Here is an 18,097-nt window from a genome sequence, read left to right as displayed (position 1 = left end):
ATGCTACAGTTTGCAGATGATAATATATTTTACTGTAAGAATAATAAGAAGAACATCGTAACAATTAAATGTACTATGAGATGCTTTGAACTTGTATCTGAAATAAGTTATTCATATTTATTTATTATTTCTTACTAATAAAAAATAAAATGAAAATTTGTTTCATGAGAACACACATCTATACATGGTCCCTTTGACAGCAAATTACGAAGATGCTTTGTTTAAGCACTTAAAAAACACCAAAACTCTTCTTTCAAAGCCCTTTGAAGGATCGTGAATCATGCATTCTCATATTATTATTGTCTTGTTTTGCTAATCTTGGATTCAACTCCAATCAAACCCTAACATAGAAATTCAACCCTTTGCAAAGAGAAAACCAAACCTAGTTCTATAGCCCTAACATGTGGAACACAATGGTTGGCTTGTATTAGTATATGATATCCCTAAGCTCTTGGATAAATGTTTTTGCCTGTTTTAAGGAGACATCCACCATGTTTCCTACCACTCTTCACTATTCTATTTCAAAGATTCGATGCTGTTCATGATTTGGTTGTTGGACTATATCTACATGTTGTATTATACTTCTCAAACTAGTTTTTAATTATAAGAACGAGTTTTTTTTATCATATATAGAGACTTTATGTTTAGGTTATACTTTCCAAATCTCTTTTAGTATTTAAAAAAAAATATGAATTTTCTTATAATTTCAATGTATCAAAAATTAATAGAATCTTTATATTTATGTTACTAGCATAAACAAGATCTTGTACATAAAATATTTTATCAAATTGGTCATATAAAATATCGACATAAATTATTTTAGTGGTTAAGATAGAAAATTGTTTTTTCAATCTCGTTGAGATGATATTTAAGGTTAATAATTACATTTGAAGTATTGTTTGTTTTTTTAATTCCGTTACAATTTTATTTTTAAAGTACATAAAAAAAATTAAAGAATGAATGTGTTAAAAGTGTCTTTAACCTCAACATCGTTATTAAAAAAACGTAAGGAGTGTAGGAAGAAGAAGCCACGCATAAGAATAAAGAAAGAGAACAAACACAAGACTTTAGGCCCATAAGAAAAGTCGAATTCTATGGGCTTTCAATATTAATATCAAGCAAAGGCTTCTTCTTCCTGCATCCTTACGTTTTTCTTTTTGCACCTCCACAATTTTTAAATTTTGAAACTGACCTTGATATTTTATTTGAAAAAGGGTACCGTGGTTATCGAAAATTGCGATTTGGGAGTGTACTACAGATTCATCAATCCGAAATTGAATCATTTTTTTTTTTTGGATGAGAGGGGTATTTTGAAAGCAAATTTTGCATAAATTATTGATTTCCAATCTAAAAGCTTAATTCTGTTACGGATTGGTGGATCTGGAATGTTATTTTTTAATTATAGATTTCTAAATCTGGAATGTATATTTTGAATTACGGATTAGTGGATCCGAAATTTTACCAGAAGTGTCAATCCAAATTTTTTCCAGATTTCATAATCCAGAATGCAAAAAAATAAATACAGTTCAAGTGCATTTTAGGATTTTTAAAAAATAATAGAGATAGTTTGTTCTTTACATAACATTGTGGGGTGCAGGAAGAAAAATGTAGGGATGCAGGAAAAAAAAACTGCCTAAAGCATAATGTTGGGTGTTTCTTCTTGAATTCCATCAATTTTTTTCGTGTAATCTATCAATTAGGTAAAATGATCAAAATACTTAATGTAATTTGTTTGCTGATATAAAAAAAACAATGTAATTTGTCATCATGTCGGAAAGCTCTTTCCAGAAGATTCTCTAGAAAATACATTCCAAAACGTATATAGTATCTGAAAAGTTTATTTAAAAAATTCTATTGTTTCAGAAAATGTTTTTAAAAATATATATTTTATTAATTTCGGAATGTATGTTCCGGAATCATTAATAAAAAAAATTAATTTAGAAGTAATTTTTGAAAGGGAGTAAAACAGTTGTTTCCAAAAATTGATGGGATGTAAAGAGAAATTTGTTGGAAGTGCAGGAAGAAACTAATACAGGCCCATAACAATGTTAGTGGACATAGCAAACATTACTGTTTTATTACAGTAAAAGTCTAATTTACTTGGGCACCCCTCACACAAATTGTTTTTTCCACGCACCCCACTCTCACCCATCCTATTTAACGTTTTGTTTTTCTCCTTCACTCTCCAACTCTTCATCACGCACAACACAAACAGAAAAGTCAGAAACAGAAGCTCTGCAACTCATGCTATGCTGCACCTGTCTCCACATGCACTCTCCGTGTCCCCTGCTACCATTGCCACAGCGTAACAAACCCTAAATCTCCCTCCATATAAATACACTCACGCCTTCACTCACGCTCATGCCATTTCTCATCCATGGAAGCATCAAGCTCAAGGAGCTTTAACGTTCATCTGCAAAGCACCTCCTGAGATTCATCATCGCCGGAGAAAGAAGGAGGAGGAGAACGGCACGGCTGAAAACACCTAGGGTAAAAACCCTAGAGCTATTCCTTCATGTTTTAAACGTGCATGGCCGTTACTTCTTTCTTTCATTATTCTGCGTTTTGTTGCTTCCGCTTTCAATGTATCTCCCCCACACGCACACCGTTTCATTCACCATGGTTTCAGAAACGTTTTTTTTTAATATACTTTTATAAGCAATTGATCCTTAAAATAAAATATTACGTTTTATAAAAGTCTATAATTAAATTTGAATTAAAAAATATAAAAATTGTAAATAGTTTGCTGTTTCTTAAGATAAATTTGGAATAAATTATTTAGTAGTAATAAAAAAAATGTAAATAAAATAAAACCCTGTATCTTAATTAATTTAGTTAATTTTTTTTGAATTTTTTCTTGTCCTAGCAAACTGAAATGATAACTACGTGGTGCCAATGTTATTCGCGTGACCATTTTCTACTTCAGTTTCGCTTTCTCCGATCCTATCCCAACTTTCAGGTTCTAGGATTCAATGGCGGAGCCATCGCGGTCGCCGGCGGCGGCGCCGCCGGAAACGACGATAACCGATTTGGACGAGGACTCCATGGTTCACTGCGCCACCTACCTGAGCCCCCGCGACGTTTGCAATTTGGCGATGGCATCCTCCGGTCTCAAACGCCTCGCCTATTCCGATTCCATTTGGCAACGCTTCTTCAGGTCACGACACCTTCTCTTTCACTTCGCTTCGGCTCCTCTTCCAGTTCGCTCTCTGTTATTGAATTACTGAATTGAAACGGAATGTCGCAGTGAGCAGTGGCATCAGCAATTTCCTTTCCATTCGAGTGGAAACGGAGCGAGGGAGGTGTATCTGGCCAGATACGCGGCCTTGCGACAATTCAAGTTTCTCGATCCCTTCCATCTCGATATTAGTCAACAGGCTAAGCCTTGCAACCACTTGCTCCTCCTCGAAAAAAGTATTTTCTTCTCACAGGTTAGTTTGTGTGTCAAAATTGACTTTGAATGTAATTGATTCCAGGCTTAGTTTAATTACTCATTTGGTTCTTATATTTGGGGTCAAGGTATAGTTTAATTCGTTTTGTTTTATGTCGTCCAAAATTATCGGCACTAATACAACCATAAGGATTTTCTAATGCAATGAAATATATTATATCACCCTAAGCCTTAAGTTCTAACCTTTAAACCAGTTAAAAAGGTGTACGTGTAGAGACTAAAATGAGTAGTTTCTAGGTTTAAGGATTAAAACAGGAAGGTTGTGTAGGTATGCCGACCAAATGAGTAATTAAATTTGATGTCCAGAGATTGGTTTTGAAGTAAAGTGATTTATGTTTGAATGTTTTATATTCTAAACGTAAGTAAAGTTTAGTGGTTTTGTCTATCCAAAGATCAAACTACCTAGAGTACTGAATTAATTTTTTATACCAAATTGATTCCTTAATGTGGTGAAACATTACCTCAAAGTGTTCTTAGGTATTTCTGGGTGAATGAAACTTGTGTAGTTGTAGTTCAAGAATTGAGTATTTTCCGATCTTCAGAATTTTGCTCTCTGCTGATTTGTCGGGTGTGGTGAGCAGGGTTCACTTGTGAAAATGATAGATTTGGATGCCTATCTGAAAGGATCATCAGGTTTTTTCAACACCTTAAGTGATCATAAAGCAAGAATCACTTGTATGAGGTAAATTAGGTAACCTTTGTTGCTTTTTCGTTTTTAGTTTTTATTAGTTTTGTTACATGTTTAAATTAATTTCGATCATGGCAGCAGGTCTATTTTCTTGAAAATTGCCTTCTCACTTATTGATTCCTTACCTAAAAGTTACATAGAAATTACATTCTGCATGATTATACACAAATCTAGCCCTTTTTTGCTCAGCAGATTAGCTGACTTGGATTTCTCTTGTTGCACACATATGTAAAACAAAAACTCATAAATTTGAAGTAACTTCTCTGACTTCAAGTATTTCCAGTATCCAACAATGATAGGAGTTCTTTGTACAAAAAAGATATTCAACTTTTTTAAGATTTAAGTGCCTAAGTTCAATGATATGAACATGTATTTTTGACACTTATCAATGGTTCGACTCTTTTTCTCATCTTTCTAACTATTGGTGAATTACCTTATTTTTGGAGCCAAGATTAAGAGAGGCTAGGACTTTTAAGAACCAATTTGGTTTTATTCCTGGAAAGTCTACACCAAAAGTTTTTTTTTATTTTCTAATGGGGATGATGGATAGGTACCAAAGGCAAAAAAAATAAACTTTTTTTTAGTTTTAGAAAAGATATATGATTGAGTGTGAAGGGCAATATTGTGGAAGATTGATAGGGAGTTGACATTTATGGTAGGCCAAAGTCCCACATGGTGAGGTCGACTGCATGAATCACATTATGCTCTTCAGCTTATAATAGATGACATAGATTGAGGAAAATATGACAAAATCAGTTGAGGTGATTTGTACATGTACAAATAAGGGAACTGAAATCACCTGTAAAGAGAGTAGATCGTAGGTTTTCTAGCCTTGTAAAATGGGTAGAAGGAGACCAAAAAGGGCATTTGAGGAAATTGGTAAGAGGGATCTCACAGTGAATAGTATTCCTTTGATCTCACCTAGTGAGATATGACTGTAGTTGTTAGTAAATTAACTTTACTTGCTTCATAAAATCATTTGAATGGTTTGTTGTTTAGTAACGATATTCCTAGAATTATTATCTGTTATTTTGATTTTTTGAGTCAGTTATTTTTCCCTCCTAGAAACGAAAGTTCCATGGAATTTGGAGTGAATTGGCTTAAGCTGAATTAAAATGATCAAACTGCAGGTTGTTTCCCCTTAATGAAGTGACTTCGCAATTTCGAGGCAAAACACTAGAAGAGCAAAGTGTTTTAGTTACCTCCAGCTGCGATCACTCCATTCGCCTGTGGTGGAAGGTATCACATAGTTTAGGAAACATTTTATAGGTCCCCAAATGTATGTCAACGTTCTTATTCCTGTTATTCCACATGCTTGAGGTGTTTCCAGTAGGAAAGGAGAATGAAAGGATGGGAATATTATACTTGATAAAGAAGTTGAATAATGATATCTGTGATAAGTATGTATATCCATCTTTATGTGTATCTGTGGGATCAAAGGTAAAATAAATATAAACAAATACTTGAAGTTGTTTTATGTTACAATTCAATTTTCTGTCCCTTGTGTTCTATTTCTAGTATATTCTGGGTTCTACCAATAAACAAAGTACCACAATTTGAACACTTATGCTTGATCCTAGAAATATTTTCTTTTGTGGAATTTCTCTTGGATGCACTTTAGCAAGATGAACCTTGACACGGTCAAGGCAAGTTAGTCTTATTCTTTGTCATGTCTATTTTTACGTTGATAGTGTTTCTCATCTTTTCCTTGTTGTAGGGTTCAAGCCTGAGGTGCTTTAAAGGCCACAATGGTCCTGTCTTGTCTCTGTCAAATAAATTATTGGGTGAGGGTAGCAGCAGAGTATTAGCGAGTGGAGGAGAAGATGGTACCGTTCGACTCTGGTCTCTTAGCTCTAGTGGCAGACGAGGACAGCATGCTTTGAAGGCTACACTTTATGGGCATGAAAAACCTGTAAATATAATGTCCATTGCTGGGTATGAGTTGATATATTTTGGTATTCACTATGATTTTCTTTCCTTGTTTGTGTTAGGGTAGTGAACTATGGGGGTTGAATGTTGGTAAATTAATCACAGTATTCTAGTAAGATGTCATGTCTAATTTTTATGCATTTTATTTTTATTTTCTTAGAAAGTTTTTATGTATTTGATATATGTCATGTTCAATGTATTATAATTCTTACATCGAAGGGAGGGTTATTGTATAGAAATTCATTTGCATTTACTTTCTGTTTTGTTTATGTCCCAACTTGTAAAATATACTTTAATTTAGAGATGCATTGTTGGTTTAAGTTGAATACTGAGGATTCTTATAATTTTCATCTGTATGTTCTGCCTGATTAACTTGTAGTGATGCAATTCAACTGACTTAACCTCATGTTTGTTAAAACCAGCTTTAGAATTTAACTGTAACACAGTTATCAATGGCCAACATAAAATTTGTCGATCTTCATGACATGGACATACATTTTATGTTCCACTTTTTAATAAAGGTTTTTTTGTTGTTGTAAATGGTAACACAATTAGCTGATTAATTGTTCTAGGATCCTAAACTACTGAGGGTACTGGGAATTTACGTGTTGGATGATGTTGTGATAAATTCTTATTTTTATCACTTCTTTATCTTTTATTAACAGATTTTGTAGTTGTTTATTAGTATCACTTAAGCACTGGAGAGAAAATAATTTGGTAACATCAAACATGTTTTTAGTGGTTAGTTTTTATTATTATTTGTAGTTTACCAACTAATACTGCTATGCTCAAGTTGGGGAAAAGGTTCGTGAGATAATTTGTGCATTTAGTTCAACTGAAGTGTTGAAATCTCAGATGTTTGTATTCACCATTACTAATTTCTTGAGATTAGTCATCTTCAGCTATAATATAGATTCTTCATGCCCTCATTTTTTAGGCACAAAACTTCACTCTTGGCGACCATCTCAAGAGATTCTAAGGTAATTCTTTTATTCCTGTCTTTTATGTTGTCATGTTAATATACTTGTTTATGGATTTGATTTACTCTTTGTTAATTACCTTGGTTTCCTAAAGGATAAACATAACATACATAGTGTCATATATTTATCAAAAATCAGTATGGTAATAGTCAACATGTATGGATGCAACGGTATCTGCTGTAAAAACTAAATGAAAAAAAAGCTTACCTGAAATACATAACCTAAAATAGTTTCCTTAATATTAGAAGCTATCAAACTAACCAAGATCTTGTGTGTTTTCTTCCTTAGGTGTGATAAGTACCTACTGTTTGAACTAGTTGAACATTTTTTCTGTCTAGTATGCAGGATACTGGCTTATGAAAGGAAAAAAAGAACTGAAAAGACAAAACAGTGGAGACTTTTATTTAAATGCTATTTGATTGCTAGTATATCAAATTCATTGCCTTGTGCTTTGTGCTTCTTTTTCTGTTGTTGATAAGGATTTGCTAAAATATATGCCTCTTGACAATTTGAGTTTCAATCTGGTGTACAATAGGTGACTTTTTTGTAGTTTACCGTAGCAGTTAGAGAAAAGTGGCACATTGTTATAGTAACTAAGATTAGGTTTTAAACCTATAATCTATGTTTTTAGATTTCTTTTTGAAGTTTACAGTTTCTAAACTAGATGACGTTATATGGTTCAGTGGTAGTGGTAAATATTGTTTAATGAATCAAAATAAAATCTTAATGCTTTTTTTTGAAATTTGGCTATTCTTTAACAATATTGGAGCTTTTAAATCTTAATAGGTGAGGGTTTGGGATACTGGTACTGCTACATCATCCGCTGTACGTGCCTCCTGTTGTGTGGGCATGACTTCTGTTCCTGGTACACCTGTAAACATGAAATGCCATGAATCACTATTATATGTGGCGTCTGGTTCCTCTGTCACTATTGTTGATTTAAGGACAATGCAGAAAGTTGTCACAGCAGCTGTCCATCAACCCAAGTTGTGTTCATTTGATGCCGTTCCTTCAAAATATTTAATATGCACAGGTGGTGATGGCAGGTATGATAATTACTATTTTGAGAGAAGCAACTTCGCTGTTGTTGCCAATCATCTAAATTAGTGAATCATCACTCTTGTCTATTTAGTTGTTTTTACTCTGTCAAGATCATGGTGAAACATCATGTTATCTTTTAGTTGGTAGGTAGTATTTTTCAATGCACGGCACTGACCACAACTTCAATGCTGCAGGGCAATGCTCTGGGACATCAGGAGAAATCAACAATCATTAAAACCAGAACCTATAGCTGAGTTGGACGGACATTGTGGACAAGTAACTTTATTGTACATGGATTCATACAAAATAGTTACTGGGGGGCCTAAAAATGCTTTCGTGAATGTATGGGATGTGGACACGGGTGTACAAACAAATTCCTTGCTTTGTTCTTCAAATGATGGTGCTGAATCTGGCTGTGATGCCATGGCCGTAGATGGGTGTAGAATTACTACTGCTACCTCTTTTGAAGAATGTGCTGTTGTGTGCTTCAGGGACTTCAACAATGCTACAAATCCTGTTGCAAAACTAGAAAACGAATCGTCATCAAAATTTTGGAACTCTATATCTGATGATGATTAATTGGTGGCTCCCAAAATTGTATAGATAAAAATTTTCAGTTTGGTCATGTGAAGTTGGGGTTTCGCTTTCGGATGATCTAATACACAGTGTTATATCTTTCTTCAGTACGTATTAAGATTGAACTCTGAATTGTATCATCGCATTTGGTAGTTTGTATGTGACCAACTTCTTTTTATGGATATTGCTATTTCAAACTCTTTTAGACTCGACGTGAAAATTTTCAAAGGATACCAGTTTTGTTTATGGTTACCAATTTTTCAACCCAATCAAATGTGTTTTCAAGTCAAACAAATCCTCTTTAAAAGTAGAAAATTATGGGTAAAACTTGGTTATCCATTTCAACTGTGAAAAAGCTATGGATAATGGCATAAATAAATATTATTTGGAATTATTTGTGTTTTTCATTATTAAATTTGAGTTGTGAGTACACTAAATGTCTTTGGTGGTGGTTCAGGATAATAGAAATAGAGAAATTCAACCCTTTTGAAGGAAAGTCAAATTGGCCAAACCAGTAAATAACACCATAAGAGGGTTCAGTGTAGTTGCTGAATTCACACCAGGGATTAAATGTACAAAAAAAAATGTGATTAAATGAGAGCACTTTACCAAAATGGTTCAATTAGATTTTTTAAAATGATTAATATGAACTAGTATTTTCAACAGTCCAAAAAACCTGACAAGTTAAGTTACTCTCAGTGCAATCCCCTCTTCCCATCACACTAAAACGTATTTTTTTATACATATTTAAAAGAATTAAAAAAACACACTAGTCTAATTATTTAAAAAAAATGTATTTTCTAAAACAAAAAAAACTAATAAGAAATTCAATTAATAGTAAATTCTCTGTCTCTCTCCTTCTGAACACTACCTTCGGTCATTTTTCCCAGTCCCTCCCCAAATGGAGTCCTGAGAGTCCACACTTCTCACTCAGCTGTCCTCCACCGTACCATGTGGCCCTCTTCCGCCGTCGGCCTCTGGGCGTTGGCCCTGATCCTGGTTCTGACAACCGCGTCCTCCGCCGCACCGATAATCGGTCTAGACTCGTTCCTGAGCCAGCAATCCCGCAGCGACCCTCAGGCTTCGAACGACTCCTTCGTCTCCCTGCCTTCCTCCATTAAAGGCCCTCTCTCCCTCCTCTCTGACATCTCCCCCTCCTCCCTCCTCTCCCTCTCCCTCCCCATCTCCCTCTCCCTCCACCTCCTCGGCGACTTCCCCCCCGACTCCCACTCCCTCCTCTCCGACTTCCTCTCCGCCGCCGCCCCCACCGCCTTCCAAGTCATCACCCCCTTCGACTCCCACCCCCTCTCCCACTCCCTTTCCCTCTCCCACACCCTCCACCTCCACATCACCCCCTCCCGATCCCTCTCCTCCCTCTCCTCTCTCCTCACTGAAACCCTAACCTCCAGCATTCGCTCCACCCCTTCCTCTCTGCGCTCCCCTCTCCTCACCATCCCCCACTCCTCCATCGACACCATCATCCAAGACCACTTCCGCAAACAAAACCCTAACCCTAACCACGTCCACCTCTACCTCCTCAACCTCCCTCCCTTCTCCGATCCCAAACCCTACGCCTACACCTACTCCCCCGGAGAATCCTCCGCCGCCGTCACCAAGTGCTCCGGCACCTTCTTCACCTCCGGAGATCGCTACTTCTGGATCGACCTCCGCGCCGGTCCGGTCGACTACGGCCCCGCTATCTCCGGCGACGGCGTCATCCCGCGCGGCGAGTTTCACCCCCTCGCCGCCCTCCACGGCCGTCCCAAATCCAACAAGGCCTTCGCCTCCGACCTCGCCTCCCTCGTCTGGAGCGCCTACCACGTGTTCCTCGCTCCCTCCCTCAGGATACCTGTCACATTCGAGAATTCCCTCACCGTCCAGTTCATCCACATCCACAGCGATTCGGATGGCAAGGGTATCTCCGGCCTCGATTGGAAGTTAATCGAGAAGAGCTTTAGGTTTGACACTGATAACAATAATGGATTGCTGTTGGGAGATCAGAGTTTGAGTTTTAAGAATTATGAAATTAAGTTTTCGGAGTGTTCGATTTGCTCGTTTGCTATTGCGAGGTCGATTAATTCGTATACCTCTAGGTTTTTGTTTGATAATTACACTTTGATTGTGAGTGAGTATTTGGATTCGAAACGGTTGCACCAGATTTTGTCTGATTCTGGCGATGAGTTGAGGAAGCTGGCTGGCGTGCCGGAGGAGGATTTTGGTAGGGTTGTGCCTGTGTATGTTTTTGACTTGGATTACACTTCGCTGTTGCTGCTCGACCGGTATCATCAGTCGGTGGCGTTTAAGGACATGGTGATTGCGGTTAGGACGAGGAACACGCAGACTGTGAGTGATTATAGTTGCAATGGACGGCATGTGTTCACGCAGACCAGGGAGCTTGAGCGCCCCATTGTTGGGTCGATTCTGCAGAGCATGTGGGGGGTGTCTCCGACGCATTTGAATTGGAGCCCCCAGCATAATGAGACTTTGGTGGATTATACATGGAGTATGGGGCAGACGCCTTTCGGGCCGTTTTCCGAGATGTTGAGTTTGTCATTTGTGCAGAAGGATGCTGCCAGGAGGAATGTTCTGTTGACGTCGCTGAATTACAGCATAACCAGTGCCATTGATGTTCTTCAGAGCATCGACACTCATGGTGGGGCTAAGAATCTGCTCAAGCAGAAGCAGCATGTGGAGTTTGTCCAGAGGTGGAACTTTTTCAAGTACAAGCTGAACAAGGCTGTTTCTGCTATGTCGCATTTGGATTTTGAGATGTCTCTGTTTTACTTGAGGTCTTCTGATCATGATCTGTATGCCATTCATTCCATCGTCTACCACGCCTCGCAGGAAATAGAGGCCTCCCTTGTGTGCTTCAACGATCCTCCGTTTCCCTGGGGTTCCGTGTCAGTTTCTGTGTCCGCTTTCTTTGCTCTCTCTTATGTTTATGCAAGACGGGACAAACTTTTCAGGAACAAAAGGAAGCAATTTTGATGCTATGACTAGAGGAGAACAGAACAGAAGTTTGTATGATTTAAAGAAAACACAAAAAAACATGTATTCACTGTACAAGAGAGGTATGCTGATGGATTAAAGTATTTAGATTCTTAAACTATTTACTCCAGTTCAACCATACGTTTTCCTACCTTTTTCATGCTGTGATCGGTATTGTTTTCTTGGGTTTATCTTCCCTTTGCCTTTTCAGCATTATGACACTAGTTGATCATGGCTATATAGCATATCATTGATATCGCTGTTAGGAGAACATAAGTAGATTAGACATCCTAGAATCAAATCTGTAGAATGTAAGAGAAATAGGAGCTCAGAAAAAAATGGAGGAGGAGGATATAGAGCCAGTGAGACCCAGCCTTCTGGTTAGTAAAAAAGAAAACCATTTATTTCTTGAAGTAAAACTGCATCAATTTCATAATCTATGGTTTTTCGTTCCTTAGTGAGTTCATGCATGCTAGACCAGTGTTAGCAATCATCTGGCGACAGTGCCTTAAACAATATGTCCATGCTGCAGTTTATCACACCCCTTAATTGCAACATTCATTATGCTTTCAAGTTGTCAAGTGTTGATTGATTTTGCATACACTGGAGAATTTTATACTGTTACTGATGCTTTAGTGATAAGAGTTTTGGGTAGAAAGTACCTTGTATCTATCAAATAAATGGGAATAATATTTTACACTATCTGCAATGGGAATAGTATTTTTTTTTCTTTCTTAAATTTATGAATGACTCATTGTACATGTTCAAATAAGGGAAAATTGTATGAAAGTTTAGAAGGCCTTGTTTATTTATTGTTTGGAAAATTGTTTTTTATTTTATTTTATTTTGCATAGTATGTTTTGGTTGGCTCCTTAATATTTCGGAAGTGCCTGTTCTAGAGCATATTTTTTTAAAAGAAAATTATCACCTAACCCCTTAACAGAACACTTAAAGAAAATGAGAAGACTGTTTCAATGTTATTTTGGTTTTTATTACAGGTATTTTATGGAACAAAGTTTTGAAGTTAATGAAATTAAATGTAAGATTGATTGTTGATAGTGTAAAATTATTTGACAATGTGAAGCTTTGGTTTAAATAAAATCTAAGTTCAAGATTCCTAAACAGTCTAAAGGAAAGGTGTTAGATTGTCTAGTATTTTGAGATTGTATATCAATTTGTTATCTTCTACTTGTGTCTCATTATCTAGTGGTTCGTCATTGTCTAATGAGTTGTCTCATGAATTAGTTATCGTTTATGAAGAACTTTAAGAGTAAATCTTGATCGTTTTTTCTCTGAAATTTCTCAATAAATGTTGGCACCTCATGTTTACTGTAACTGAATCATTAGTTCTTATGAGAAACATTCTTAGTTGAAAGTTGTAAGACAATTTTGTCTTATGTAGAAACTTGAACTAACAATTTTGTCTGATGTAGAAACTTGAACTTGATGATTATTTTTAAACGTGAGTTGATAGTTCCTTGTGAAACTTAGAGAAACTTAGTGTTTTAATATCATATATTATTCATACTGAATTTTTTTTATTGTGGATGTAGACTAGATTTTCAGTCAAATCATGTTAAATTATTTTTTGTGTGTTATTCTTGATACTCGGTTGTTCTATCTTGCTTTACATTCTGCTTTCTTAAAATTGTTTTTTCTTTCATTTTTGTGTTAAGTTTGGGGGTTTGACATATATTAGTGAATTGTGTTTGTGTTCTATAAAACAGCATTTAAAATAAAGGAGAAATGAATCCATGATCATCTATTATTTCCTCCATATACATCTTTTATTTATTTATTTTTACTTTTTTCATAAATTGAATACAATTGGAAAATTTACAATTAATTTATCATAAACGTATCTTTCTTGCTTGTTTAGTTTTTAAGCATAATGTTGGAGATCATCATTTACCAAGTTAGGGTTTTGACGATCCATACAAGTTAACAGGTGCAGGACTAAGTGTCTTTCTTTTTAAGTTGTATTTTGTACTTCAAACATTATAATTTTAAGTTTCTAGTTTTTGGGATTTTTATAATTTGATTGCCTCTTTCAGTTATGCTGATCCAGTTATAATTCAACATGCTTTTTACTTTCCCGCTATTTTGGAAAAAAAAATAAATTGTACCCCTATAATTTATTCTTGCACCTTCATACTCTCAAAAATTTCAAAATTAGCCATTCCAGATTTTACAATCCAAAACACAAATTTGTATTTCAGTTTTTATTCCAAAATTGTATAACTCGATTCCATATTCTGGAATGAAAGAAAAAATGGACAATTTGAGTATTTTTCGAAATGAGGTGCAAAAAGAAACTTCTCGCAATCCCAAATTAATAAAACCTTTACGAAATTTGATAAAAATTAGTGATATAATAAAATTTAGGTTTCAATACTCATCCGAATTTAAGTCATTTTTATAATAAAATTTAAATATAATATTATATATATAGATATTATTTTATACTACTTTCATTTAGAATAATAATGTATTTACATGTATTAATTTAAAAAAGTGTATATATTTAATAAAATATTTTATTAGTATAATTAAAATTAAAATTTAATTAAAATTAGAACATTATAATAAAACAATTTACGTATATGTTATTATACATGTGTTTTGTAAAAATAATAATAATATGATAGACGATTTACTTTAACTCATATAAATGAGAAGAAAAATAATTTAATAAACAAAAAAATAAATTAATTTAAAAATTTATTTTTCATTGTTTTTTTTTTAAAAATAACATTTTGTATGCGAGTTGACTCGCAAGTTCGAAGGTCAGTCTTATATAAGATGGACTATAGAAATTACCCATATTGTCATTACTCCTACTTAAATTTATCACTAACAAGCGCCATCATATATATAAGACAAGTGTTTCGCGAGTGCAGAGGATTGGAATATAGCTATTCATTTTAATTTTAAAGAAGGTAGGAAGCTAAATGCCATTAAGTGTATTTTGTTGGTAATCTTCTGTTAAAAGTAAATCTTCAGTTAATAAAAAATTAAGATACATCTGAATCACACTTTAGTGTCACTTAACTTCAAGCCAACTTAGACTTCAATCCATCAAAACTATAATCCTAAGTAACACACTCCACAAGTCACTTCATCCAATTTAGATACACCAAAACCTTAATTACAGCATTAGGTAGTTTGAGTTTGTAAGATGATGAAAGATGAAAGCACAATCATGCTTTATTTCTTTGTTGAACCAACTGAGGCAAAATATTTATTTTATCATGCAATTTGTAATAAATATATCTTGTTTTTTTTTTTTCTCTTTCTAACTATATATGAATCAATACTGACAATATACAACTATGTTTAAACTGTTAGTTTTACACCAATGCAAACTCTGTTGTCATTGTTTCTGGTATATAATATATATATATACTCAACATAGTGTATCAGAAGCAGAGTGACAAGAGGAGATAGTAGGTCAATGCCACAGGCAAGGCCATGAGCATTCCTAGCAAGACCCTGTCACCAAAACAGCAACAACTGTCATCATTTATTTGCAAAGGTTGTCAAAGAAATATGCTAAGAAGTTTCACTGACCCTGTGCTTAAAATTCCTGGATGAACATTATACTCTCTAGCAAAAACAAATGGAACAATTCCTTGGGGTAGAGCTGCCTGCACATACAAAAACCATTTCATAGATATCAAGTAACTTTCCATCATCTGTAAAGGGAAAAAAATTCAGTGTTTTAGGATTACAAGGATCAGTGATTATCTTTCTTAACTAAGTGTTTTTTTTATAAAAGTAAGATAAGACTATTCAACTTTGTTAAAATAAAAAAGAACACATGATTATGGTTATGTAGAGAACAACATACAGAAAAAATGGACTAATGGGCTAAGCCTATTACATAGAAGTATGTGACAATATATCTAATAATATCTTACTTGATAGCAATAACTGTCAAAGGAGTTAAGTACCATTATAGAATTTTCTCTAAAGAAAGTAATGATCACCTGAATAATTGCCACTTTGAGCATTCTATCTCTTAATCCAATCACAATGGAGGCTACAGCCATTATAGCAGGCCCAACAAGAAATTTCAGGCCCATTGCCACCATTGTCATCCTTGGCCCACATGCTATGATTCTGTTGTTTGATGCCATAAATAGACCTGTTGAAATTTCATTCAAGGAATGAGGAACAAGGCTTCTTAAGTCACAATCCAACTTTTGATATATTGTTTCATTAGTTTAGTTCATAGCAGAAATCCATTGATCTAACTAATTTCTCTTACCTAAGCTGAAAGTTGCCATGCCTAGACCTCCACTGGCCAATATTTCTATTGACTGATTAACAACATCTGGCATATCCACTCCCCACCTGCAATACATTTATGCAATCATCATTGGTTCTTCCTTAATTGTATGCAATCATATGAAGTGTTTGTTTTCTATGCACTATTAGTATAAGATTTGGAATATTGTCAAGCAATCAGAAACCTTTGTTCATATCACTTTTAAGATACTTATTGTAAAAGGGAATAAATTTATCATGAAAATGTAAGAAACATTTACATTTTAGTCTCAATGATTTGTAGCAATATACCTGAAGTGTATGCTTGCCCAAATAAGACCTATGAAAGTTGCATAGGTATTAGGATTAATGGTTAATTTATTCCCCACTTTCATAAGAATGAGCAACATCCTTGTTTTACTCTGTGTTCTATGTTCTTCTTCTTCTTCTTTTGACTGTATCTCCTGAGAAGTCTCAGATTCTCCTTCATGCAGAAATCAAGAATGGAACATCATACATATGTAACACAATTTTCACAGCAGCAATAACAATGTACTGCAACCATGATAAGGCTTTCTACATTGTATCTAAATTTTGTTTCATATAATCACTCTATGGTGCATTATTTGTCTTTTAAGATAATAAACACCTTTAACCACATATAATCAAGAATAAATACTCTTATTCAAAGAGTTAAATTATCTGAGTATTAAGGTGAAAGACATATATGGAGACAATACTATTAACATGAAGGTAAGACATTTGAATGACAGAACACAGTTTTATAACTAATTTGATGCATTGACAGTATGATAGTTTGTCAACTTTTAATTACATTTTAGAGGAATAGGTATTCAAATAGAATCTGATTGAGGAGAGAAAGAAAGAAAAGAATAGAAAAAAAAATGAGAAATTTAAAATAGGTTCAGGCCCCACTTTGATTGTCATAGATTACTTCAGTTGACTGAAAAAGAATAATTTATAAATACATAATTTAGGTATATAATATCAGACATCAAGTAATTAAAATCATTTTTGGATTAGGATACATGCAGGAAAATTAAATGAAGAATTTGTAGATTTGTTCATCAAGCACCTGTCATTTTTCTCATCCCTTTTCTCATATTCCACTCTTACCACTCTTTCCATGTAAGAGGAAATCAACAAAATGTAAATGTTCACCTGTGTCTTGTGATGGTGGTGCAACAACAGGCATGGTTCTTGCAGGAATTGCAGCATCCAACTCATGAAGAAACAACAAGAGATTGTACCAGAGCATGCTCTGGAGAAAAATAATCTGGGGCAGGAGAAGGGAAGCTTCATCCCTGTACATGGCCTTCATGAGAGGAATTCCAAGGATCAAAGTGTTGGGAAGTGTTGAGAGTGAGAGACCAGTTATGATCCACTTCAAACCCCCCCTGCCCTTGATCTTAATGATTGCTGTGAAGATGAGGAATGCAAGCAATTTCTGAACAAAATCAGCATAGACAAGTTTGAGGCTCATTTTGTAAATGTTGTTGGATGAAATGACTTGGAATGAGAGAATAGGAACTGAGAAATTGGCCACAAATTTGTTTATGCCTGAACATTGTTCTGGTGTGAAGAGCTTCCACCACTTGACTGAGATGTAGGCTAGAACCATGGTGACATATAATGGGACAGTGGCAGTGACAACATGGTAGACATCTGCTAAGGAAATCATGATGCCTAACTAACAACTGTTGAAAGATTTAGGACATGATCTACAGCTTATAATATGCTATCCTACATGCTTTTTAGGCTACTTTGCTGATTTTTCAATTACTAGGATAGAATAATCTCACTAGGAGTAGCATAGAATAATCTATTTTACAAGATGCTTCCTCACACTCACCCATCACCCTTTTCTCTATTCTTTCTCTCTATTCTTCTCCCAATGCCCTCATGCTTTTCTCAACCACAACAATCAAATATATAACCCTTTCATCCATCATTCATTTTTCTAGGACTAAGATACAATTTTTCTACAAAAATTTCTTCCCTTTAAGTTTAAAATATCCCACTTTCGTCTTTTATAGTGTCTCTCTTTCAGATTTTTCTGTTAGTTTTTCTCACTAACTGTGACATTTTTTGTTAACATGGTGTTCTTCCAACTTTGTCACTCCACACTGATTTAATCAAATTACTGTATAAATT

At 34.9% G+C, this 18,097-nt stretch overlaps 3 protein-coding genes across 5 annotated transcripts; 2 read left to right on the top strand and 1 right to left on the bottom strand.

Moving 5' to 3' along the window:
- The first annotated feature begins 2,185 nt into the window (after positions 1 to 2,185).
- On the top strand, positions 2,186 to 8,847 carry LOC137836878 (uncharacterized). 3 transcript variants are annotated; one of them, XM_068645653.2, is made up of 9 exons: positions 2,186 to 2,490; positions 2,927 to 3,157; positions 3,248 to 3,431; positions 4,033 to 4,133; positions 5,270 to 5,378; positions 5,857 to 6,074; positions 7,006 to 7,048; positions 7,835 to 8,094; positions 8,284 to 8,847. In XM_068645653.2, the coding sequence occupies exons 2-9, from the start codon at positions 2,973 to 2,975 to the stop codon at positions 8,666 to 8,668; spliced, it is 1,485 nt and encodes a 494-aa protein (XP_068501754.1). In that variant the 5' UTR covers positions 2,186 to 2,490; positions 2,927 to 2,972; the 3' UTR covers positions 8,669 to 8,847. The 3 variants fall into 3 exon arrangements, with proteins under 3 accessions (XP_068501754.1, XP_068501755.1, XP_068501753.1); XM_068645654.2 differs by having other exon boundaries at positions 2,188 to 2,490; positions 2,960 to 3,157; XM_068645652.2 differs by having other exon boundaries at positions 2,188 to 2,490; positions 2,867 to 3,157.
- A 540-nt stretch (positions 8,848 to 9,387) lies between these two features.
- Positions 9,388 to 11,811, top strand: LOC137836876 (uncharacterized). The gene has a single exon (XM_068645651.2). It carries the CDS (start codon positions 9,617 to 9,619, stop codon positions 11,651 to 11,653), a length of 2,037 nt encoding a protein of 678 aa, XP_068501752.2. The 5' UTR covers positions 9,388 to 9,616; the 3' UTR covers positions 11,654 to 11,811.
- A 3,023-nt stretch (positions 11,812 to 14,834) lies between these two features.
- Positions 14,835 to 17,725, bottom strand: LOC137836875 (putative auxin efflux carrier component 8). The gene is made up of 6 exons (XM_068645650.2): positions 17,105 to 17,725; positions 16,235 to 16,406; positions 15,924 to 16,009; positions 15,643 to 15,800; positions 15,224 to 15,300; positions 14,835 to 15,145 (listed from the first exon to the last, which is right to left on the bottom strand). The coding sequence occupies exons 1-6, from the start codon at positions 17,622 to 17,624 to the stop codon at positions 15,073 to 15,075; spliced, it is 1,086 nt and encodes a 361-aa protein (XP_068501751.1). The 5' UTR covers positions 17,625 to 17,725; the 3' UTR covers positions 14,835 to 15,072.
- Positions 17,726 to 18,097: the final 372 nt, after the last annotated feature.

This window comes from Phaseolus vulgaris, chromosome 4, assembly GCF_051622355.1.
Source record: "Phaseolus vulgaris cultivar YP4 chromosome 4, ASM5162235v1, whole genome shotgun sequence".
NCBI lineage: Eukaryota > Viridiplantae > Streptophyta > Magnoliopsida > Fabales > Fabaceae > Phaseolus > Phaseolus vulgaris.
The sequence above is the reverse complement of the archived record's forward strand: the minus strand, read 5'-3'. Positions and strand labels throughout refer to the sequence as shown.

Coding starts and splice junctions, on each gene's coding strand:
- LOC137836875 (XM_068645650.2), bottom strand. CDS start 17,624: ATGATTTCCTTAGCAGATGTCTACCATGTTGTCACTGCCACTGTCCCA. Junction 15,801..15,923: donor CATGGCAACTTTCAGCTTAG/GTAAGAGAAATT, acceptor AAATTTCAACAG/GTCTATTTATGGCATCAAAC. Junction 15,146..15,223: donor CCAGGAATTTTAAGCACAGG/GTCAGTGAAACT, acceptor TTTTGGTGACAG/GGTCTTGCTAGGAATGCTCA.
- LOC137836876 (XM_068645651.2), top strand. CDS start 9,617: ATGTGGCCCTCTTCCGCCGTCGGCCTCTGGGCGTTGGCCCTGATCCTG.
- LOC137836878 (XM_068645653.2), top strand. CDS start 2,973: ATGGCGGAGCCATCGCGGTCGCCGGCGGCGGCGCCGCCGGAAACGACG. Junction 4,134..5,269: donor GCAAGAATCACTTGTATGAG/GTAAATTAGGTA, acceptor ATCAAACTGCAG/GTTGTTTCCCCTTAATGAAG. Junction 8,095..8,283: donor TGCACAGGTGGTGATGGCAG/GTATGATAATTA, acceptor TCAATGCTGCAG/GGCAATGCTCTGGGACATCA.